This window comes from Dipteris shenzhenensis, chromosome 29, assembly GCF_047967505.1.
Source record: "Dipteris shenzhenensis isolate YYH24624 ecotype China chromosome 29, Dip_SZ_1.0, whole genome shotgun sequence".
NCBI classification, from domain to species: domain Eukaryota; kingdom Viridiplantae; phylum Streptophyta; class Polypodiopsida; order Gleicheniales; family Dipteridaceae; genus Dipteris; species Dipteris shenzhenensis.
Window position 1 is genome coordinate 14,210,027 of NC_141624.1, and position 8,941 is coordinate 14,218,967.

General features: G+C 43.7%; 1 protein-coding gene across 1 annotated transcript; it reads left to right on the forward strand.

Annotated features, from left to right (window-relative positions):
• The first annotated feature begins 252 nt into the window (after positions 1-252).
• LOC147882462 (glutamate receptor 3.2-like) lies at positions 253-8,072 on the forward strand. The gene is made up of 5 exons (XM_087400253.1): positions 253-775; positions 909-1,177; positions 7,078-7,109; positions 7,224-7,630; positions 7,785-8,072. Exons 1-5 carry the CDS (start codon positions 350-352, stop codon positions 8,070-8,072), a joined length of 1,422 nt encoding a protein of 473 aa, XP_087256379.1. The 5' UTR covers positions 253-349.
• Positions 8,073-8,941: the final 869 nt, after the last annotated feature.

Below are 8,941 nucleotides of genomic sequence, written 5' to 3' on the forward strand. Positions count from 1 at the left end.
AGCAACTACTCAGAGCAACGGTAATAGACGAGGTGCAACAGGATAGTCTTCAACAAAAGAGATCGTGGAGTTCTCACTCCCTGAGAAATCATAGATAATGTTACCATCTCTCTGAGATTTTTTGATAAACTTCCGGCTTAGAGGTTGGAAGCTGCAAGAAGCAAGTCCTAGATTCAAGCATTGAGTCAATTGACCGTACGCTAAAGGTTGGAAAGCGGACTTTGATTCAGTCGTGACTCCATAGCTCACGACTCTTGGAAAAGGCCCTCCGACAAAGCTCGTTTCCCTCACTGTAATACGATAATGCTCGCGACGAACAATTGTGTCCAAAAGAAACCACAAGCATGCGATGAATGGTCCGGCCAAAAGATCTGCGAGCCCTGTGAGACTTCCGACACCCAGCAGCCAACGGGTCGCTTCTGTGATGGGAGAATCGTCACAGACTTCGTTCCCATCTCCATCCTCTCCTTGTTGTGCTCTCTACCTTGTTTTCTCTTCTCTTCTTCTGCTTTCCACGACTGCCGCAGACGTCGCCACCTCTTCTGAACTCGGTGCAGACACCGATTATCTGCGCGTCCTCGTTCCTGACATCACTACCCTTCGGCAGTTTGTGAATTGTTCCGATCCCTCTAATGTCACAGGATACTCCGTCGATGTCTTCACAGAGGCGGTTCGGAGTTTCTCCTCGATAGGATTCAAGATCAAGTGCTACAAGTTTAATCCGAACCAGAAAGGACCGGGATACGACGCTATGATAAATGAGCTAGCGAACGGGGTAAGTTTCAAAATCTTGACGGCGGATTGGGCTTTTCCAATCTGCTCTTGATTCTCAAGCGAAATCGAAATCGCAGTACTGTTTCTTCTCGTGCTGCGGGAAAGGCTTATGGAAGTATTGCTGTCTGTCGCAGAGTTACGATGCAGTTGTTGGAGACGTAACAATTGTAGCACAGCGGCTATCGATCGTGGACTTCAGCCAACCTTACTTTGACTCTGGAATTGTAATGCTGGTGAAGGCTAGTGGGCAACAACCTTTATATTCACCCTTTACCTTCTTCTTCGCACCTTTCACGCCACAGATGTGGTACACCGTGATCGGATCGTTTGTGCTCACAGGAGTGCTGTTGTGGCTGTTGGAGCGCAACACTCATCCCCACCATCAAATGCAGACAGTCGGTTGGTGAGCCCTCTCAACATTTTTCTGCAGTAGAACTTCAAGGGCTGCGAAGCTGCCTGCTAATAGTTAATTCGTGCTTTGTGTGTATTTGGTCAACATGACATTTAATAATTGAGGTCATTGCTAACTAGTTTTTAATTGCTAGGTTAGTATTAACTATTGGTTTCAAAGGGCTATAGGCCATTTTAGAAAAGTTTTGTTTGCTGTGTATTTGGTCAAAAATAATTAGATGGACAGGACAATACAAAAGCTAATGGAGGAATTAAGTAAGAGTCAAAATAGGTCCCCCAAAAATAGGTCCCTCCAATTGAAAGAAAAGGAGGGGAGGGGAAGCAAAGGAAGGGTGGGCTAAAGACAAGAGTGATTAAGGAGTAAGTCCCTATTCTGAGGCCCCCCCCTCTTATTTATGAGGGTAAAAATGTAAAACGCTTCCACTATTCATTTTTACAACATCTCATATAGCATGTCAAAAAGACCTTATGAGTGGATAAAGGATATGGACTTCAAGTTCCTCATTCGTAAGAAATTTTAAAGTTATCCTTTTAACTTGTACTCTATTTTGCACCACCTCCTTATATGTGCTTCTTCTTCCATGCTCACCACTTGCCTTCCACCTTGAGGATGTTCTTTTTCCACATGTGAGTGCAAGACATATAGGTGCGGGGGGGTTAAGACTCACTTAAACGTAGCTTTGATCGAGTCCTCACAAGTCCAAATATCGAAGGAAACTTTGAGCTGGCAAGGACTAATCTTAAAGGTGCAAAAGCTAGCGGCCTTGAGTGTCACCCATGGAGTGGTTGTCAGCTTGATGTACCACACATGACATGAGGTTGTTGGAGAGCTCCCTGCAATAGGCCCGAGCCATGCTATTAGCATTGGGTGCACAAGATTGTAGCTATTTTCTAGATAAGTTGGTGATCATTGAGGGCAAAAGTGGGCTATGTGAGGAGGAACATTTGGGGCGATCAGGTCATGAGACCTTGGGTGGCACGTTCGAATGGTATGCAAACTTTTAGTTGGACCTGTCTGTTGGCCACATATCCCTTAAGCCACTTTTCAAGAGGTCCTCGAGACAGGAGTTAGTAAATTCTCAATCCCCTTAAGGAGGTAGGCAATAAAGTTTGATAGTGGCTTTATTGTTCATTTCTCTAAGGCCGCAATACACTCCATGACTACTAATCATTTCCCTTTGTACTTGAACCTTTTCCATTGAACCTTTTCCATTATGCCACAGGCTTCTAATGTTCATGTACCATACTGTCACAGATTCTCTTAGTGGCTGGTAGATAGGAGAAAGGGATGGTTTGGGTGAGTCCCTCACTTTTGGTGCTACTCTCAGCAATGTATATGGTATGGGCATACTTTCTTGAGTTGGTATGGCTTGGAGTTTCATTTCTAAGACGGGGAGGGCTTAGGGGACCAAAACTTATGGCTTCCAACATCATAAGTAATGGGGGATTTCTCAAGAGGATTTTTCTTGGAATTGGAGAGGCTTGGACTAGTGGTGGAAAGGGCTCTAGAATCCATTCCTGTTTAGCCAAGGTCAATGCTTAGGGGTAATCAGAATCACTATTCAAGATGATAATTATGGCAAGGGATCCATAGGACCCCATAGGCTGCCAAGGCTATGAGAGCAGAAGAGGCATGATCCTGAGAGCTAGTGCACTTGTAGGCTTGTTGGGGGGTATGGGATCTGGATCGAGGGGATGTTGTCCCCTGATGAATAGTCTTCTTGGGACCCTTATTAGATTGGTAGGGCTGGTGTGGGGGATCTGGCCTGGTCCTCAATGGTCAGTCGATTTTGCTAGGTGTGGCTTGCTTCTCAATGCTTAGGGACTCTTGGCACATTGTGGCATGTGCATGCTGGTCTGTTTTGAGAGTTTGTGTTGCAAAACATAGGTGTGCTCCTAGTTTGTATTGAGCATGCATGCACACACACCCTTGGAGTTGGGCCATGAAGTTATTGTAGGATAGGGCAGCCCAATCCATTGTTTTGCTATCCCTAGCTAGGATTGTTTTGGCCATGGTCTTGGGTTGTTTCTGGTGCTCTTCCTTGATGTATTTAAAGAGGAAGCAGAAGTCCGGCCACACCAACGTGGCCCTTGGGTTGTTTTTGGTGCTCTTTCATGATGTATTTAAAGAGGAGCAGGAGTCTGGCCACACCAACTCATCCAAGGTGTGACTGATGAGCCATGAAGCTCCCAAGACAAAAGCATGTATTATTTTCATAATTGATTAGCTGGGACTACATCTCATTGGAGAGAGGGAGCTCAAAGTCTTCCTCAATTGGATTCTTATTGATTAGGACCTTTCTCTCATCCACGGTGGGGGAGTTTCAAGTTCTTTATCTTTGGCTTTTTGACCAAGCTTTCAAGAATGATGTTTTTCTAATGAGTCCCCATCCAATATGACACCTATATATTTCGTTTCTTGATTTTGATAGTGATCTGAAGGGCACTGGTCACATGTTGAATGGTGGCGAATGAGTCTACTAGATGTATGTTTTGCTTAAGCTTCTCTCCAAATCGCCTTGCAAAGAACTCACGGCAATATGGGGCTAGCTCCTCCACTATTATAGTGACCTATAGATCCCAAAAGGTTTCCCATGTACCAGTAGCCTCATTGCTTGGCTCATCATCTTGGATTGTTCTTGGTTGACATTAAGGCCCTTAGAATAGTTAGATGGGAAGTACAATAGAAGGAATTAGGGGAGAGTCAAATAGGCCTCCCAGAAAATAAAGAGAGTGATCAAGGAGTAAGCCCCTCTATATCTGAGGGGCCATCCCCACTTACTTATCAAGGTAAAAGCATAAAATGTTTTTGTATTCTTCTTTCATAACATCTCATATACCTATCAAAAAGACCCTATGAGTGGGTCAAGGATGGAGTTTAAGAAGAGTTCAAGCTCCTCCTTTGCAAGAAATTTTAACATTATCATTTTAACTTATACTCTATTGTGCACCACTTCCTATTGGGTTGACTTCTTGTAAATCTTCTTGTATGTGCTACGGAGTGATTAAGGAGTAAGCCCCTCTATATCTAAGGGGCCCTCCCCTCTTACTTATGAGGGTAAAAACGTGAAATGCTTTTGTATTCTTCTTTCACAACATCTCATATACCTATCAAAAATACCCTATGAGTGGGTAAAGGATGGAGTTCAAGAAGAGTTCAAGGTCCTCCTTTGCAAGAAATTTTAACATTATAATTTTAACTTATACTCTATTGTGCACATTGGGTTGACTTCTTGCAAATCTTCTTGTATGTGCTACTTCTTGCATGCTCACCACTTGCGTCCCACCTTGAGCATATTCTTTTCACACATGGGAGTCTCTTGCTTATATCTATGGGAGATTAACTCTTGCCTAAACATAGTTTGGACTAAGTCCTCATGGTCTGAATCCCGAAGGAAACTTGAGGCTGGCAAAGACCAATCTTAAAGGCACAAAACTTAGGGTCCTTGAATGTGACCCATAGAGTGGTTGTCAAGGGGCTATTGTATGTGGGGAGCTAATGTAGGAGGTTGGCACCGTGGTATTGACATTAGGTACATGAGATTGCAGCTGATGTCTGGCTATGCTAGTGATCATTGGGGGCAGAAGTTCTAGGCTCATGAGGAGGATGGGTTGATTGGGTCACCATCCATTGATGTGACCTTGGTTGGCCAAGGATAAATGGCCCTTGGTCTTAATGGGTGCATCGAAGTGGATCGGTCGGTCCTCCTTACATCAATCGCACGGACAACATATAGATGGCATGCAAATTTTAGTTGGACCTGTTTGTTGGCCACATGGCCCTCAAGCGCCTTCTCGAGAGGTCCTTGAACCATGAGTTCCACATCAAGCAAGACATGGTGAGAGTGATTGTGAGTAATTTTCTCGATGTCCTTAAGGAGGCGGGAGATGAAGTTTGCTAGTGGCTTTGTTGTTGGTTTCTCCAATGTTGTAATATACTTCATGGCTACTCCTCCAATGTTCATCTTTATTCTTGACCTTTCTTTTATGCCCTGGTCTTCTAGTATTCATGTCATGAGCATGCACCGTGCAGTCGCATATTCCCATGGTGATCTTTAGATACGAGAAGGGGATGGTTTGGGCTGTGAGTTTTTGGGTGTTGCTCTTAGGAATCCATACCTTTTGAGCATACTTTCTTGAGTTGGGATGGCTTGGAGTTTCTTTTTTGGGGGAGGGCTTACCAACCTCATATGTAATTGCAGCTTTCTTGGGAGGAATTGTAGAGGCTTGGAGTCATGGTGGGGAGCTGCAAAGGCTTGGACTTGTGGTTGGGGGTACTAGGTCCATTCATGTTTAGATAAGGTCAGTGCTTAGGGGTAATCAAAGTCAATTTCCAAGATGAAAATTGTAGCAAGGGATCCATAGGCTCCCCATAGATTGCTCAGGCTACGAGGGCAAAAGGGGCATGATGCTAAGAGCTAGTGCACTTGGCTTATTGGAGAGTATGGGATCCAAACTGAAGCAATGTTTTCCCCTAATGAAGTGTCTTGCTGGGGCCTTATTGGATTGGCAGGGATGGTGTCAAGGACCTAGGCTCCTCCTTGATGATCACTCAATTACTGGGTGTGGCATCCTTCTCAATGGTAAGGGACTCTTGGAACATTGCGCATGCTATCCTATTGTTTAGGGTAGCGGGAGGCTTGTTGGTGGTGGCAATTGTTGCACTCTTCTATGGGCTACAATGTTGATGGGCCTTAGGGCCAAAGAGGTGCTCAGCATGTCGGGCTACTGCACCTATTATGTTGAGAGTTTTGTATTGTAAAACACACAAGTGTGCTCCTAGTTTGTGGTGAGCTTGCCCCCCCCCCCTCAAAGTTGGGCCATGAAGTTGTTATAGAATGGGGTCGCCCAATCCACTGCTCTGCTACCCCCGACTAGGATTGTTTTGGCCACAGAGGCCCTTAAGTTGTTTTTGGCCTCTTTTCAACAGATGTATTCAGAGAGGATGCAAAGTTCCAACAACACTGACTCATCTAACATGTGGCTAATGAGGTGACCTTGCAATGAGGATTAGCTCTAGGGTGGAAGTATGCATTGCACTCATCATTGAGCAGTTGAGGGTGCTTCTCGCCAGTGAAAGGAGAGATTGAAAACTTCCTCAATCATGTTATTGTTGGTGATTAGAACCTTTCTCTCATCCATGAATAGAAAATTTTAGGTTCTTCATGCCTTTAGTCGTTTGTCCAAGCTTTCAAGAACAATGTGAATTTTTGACTCCCCATCCACTATGACGCCTATATATTTTGCTTCTTGATTTTTATAGTGGGGTTAATGAGTCTAACTTGACATGTGTGTTCTACTTAAGTTTCTCTACGAATCGCCTTGCAAAGAACTTGTGGCAATATGGGCCTAGTTGCAGTAGTTGCTCCACTATTATAGTGACCTTTGGATCCCAAAAGGTTTCCCATGCACTGGTGGCTCATTGCTTGGCTCATCCTCTTGAATTTATTCTTGGTCACTTTGTGAGGAGCTCGGTGTTGCACTTGTAGCTTTCTATGGTTTGACATGTACTTTCACGAGTATCGTGCAACATGTCCACTTCTCACTTTCAAAATTGTTGCATAGTAGCTTAATGTGCTCTTGCCAAAGCTTGCAAACATGGTCCTCTTCTTGGAGAAGAAACACTTGACCTTTGGCTTCATCTTATCTTGATCTCCTCAAGGCCCAAGATTACCTTGGTTCTTTTGTTAAAGTTTGGCCTTGTTCCCTTCCTATGCCTTGCATTTTACTTTGTTGAGTTTTTGGGAACGTTATAGGCCATATGAAATTAAAGTAAATGAAATTTTAAAAAAGCAATTACATACCTAATCTTTTAAATTAGCTAAATGAAAAGTACCTTAATACCTATGGATTATCGTTATTTTTCTCATAAGTCGTCTCTTTATCTTGCAGGTTTGTTGCAGAAGCATTAATTTTGTTGCAACGTAAGTAGTGATGAATAACCATTCAATTCGTGTCTATTATGTGATTCCTGAACTCTTGCACACCATTGCAACCGTTCAGTCATGTTAATTGGACAATTTTGACTATGTTTTCAGGAGAGTCGATAAGAAGCCCAGTAGCACGCTTCCTTATGGTTGCCTGGGTATTTTTCGTGGTCCTCCTGGGTGCCAGCTACACTGCAGGTCTGAGCTCCTTTCTGACTGCCGCGAAGCTCTCTCCAACGATACAAGATATCAAGACCCTTAAGCAAGATAGCGTTAAGATTGGCTTCCGCACGGGATCCTTTGTTGAGGATTACCTCACGAAGAGATTTCAGATACCAAAGGCAAACCTTGTATCATTAAGAGACTTCAGTGAGTTTAAAGGCAATCTAACGGATGGCGGAGTGGCTGCCGTTGTTGATGAGGTCCCATATGTGAATCTTTTCCTATCTTTATTCTCTCCTTCGGATTGTAATTTTGAGGTGGCTGGTGTGCGGATGACAAGCCAAGGATTTGGTTTCGTAAGTGTTCTCACCTTCCAATGAAAATTTTCATAAGCAATTCTACGTAAAACTTCCGGATTTTTCCATCAAAGCGAACATCCAGCACTTCTCTGTCAATGCTTCCATGGACTTTCCAAGCAATGACGTGCTCATACGCTTGAACACTTTCCAGGCCTTTCGAAAAGGGTCGAACTGGACGGCAAAAGTCTCAAAAGCGATTCTAAGGCTTTCAGAGAGCGGGACATTAGGCGATCTGGGAAGGAAATGGAATTTAAACGCAGAACGATGTTCTCCTCCGACGCAATCCACTCAGATAACTTTCAAAAGCTCGTTAGCATTGTGTATTCCACTTGGGCTGACGTCGCTCACGTGCCTCACGATACATTATGCAAAAAGGTGGCTGCATCCTAGTGATGACTCTCGAGTATATGGAGTGGAGATGATGCCTGAGTTCTCATAGATCAGAATTGTCTAAGTTCGTATAGTTTTTTTTTTTTTTGGCGTAAAAGATCAAAATTCTCTAAGTTCGTATAATAGTTGCTTTTGGCTATGAATGTCATATAAATGTTTTGGATGAAATCTTAATAGCAAATTTTCAATGAGATATGGAGAAGTCACTTTTAAAGTGATGTGTATTTTTGCTTGTATCTTCATGACGTCTTTTTTATTAATCAAACTTTTGTTAAAGGAGTAGACAATGCCCTTGACCTTTGCAAAACATGCAAGGAGTAAGACCCTCCTTCTATATGTAGATAAATCTCATGCATAGTCTTTTTTTTTTTTTTTTGGGCAAAAAGAGACTTCTATTAAGTATTAAAGAAAACCATTAGAGCAAGCTCCATACGGGATATGCCATGCAATGCATGAAATGCTCAAGAGCCAAAAAGAAAGGATTGTGGTTGATAGTGCCATCTCAATCCAGTAGAACCCTCCAAGAAAAAGGGAGAACCCCTCCAAACTCGAAGAAAAACAGTCCTCCTAGAAGAGGCTGTCGGTGAAGGGCCCTACATGCTAGCCCAAGTGGCTATCAACGTGTGAATCGTGTCAGTCCAAATACTAGTGAACACTTGTGTATCTCTGTGCCATCCAATGCCTCTATACATCTGGCTCTCCAAATGTGCCAAGAGGAAATGCTAGCCAAAATCTCCCAAGAGGTGTCCACTGAAGCATGGGAAGCTCTGAAGGGAGTAAGTGGTACATCCTGGAGAGAGTAGGGCTCTATCACCTGCCGGCGAACCAAGAGTGCCCAAGAAGAAGGCTCACCCTCATAAAACACCTGGGGCCCAATAAGGGATAACCATGCGACCGAGCCCCAAGTCATGAAGAAAG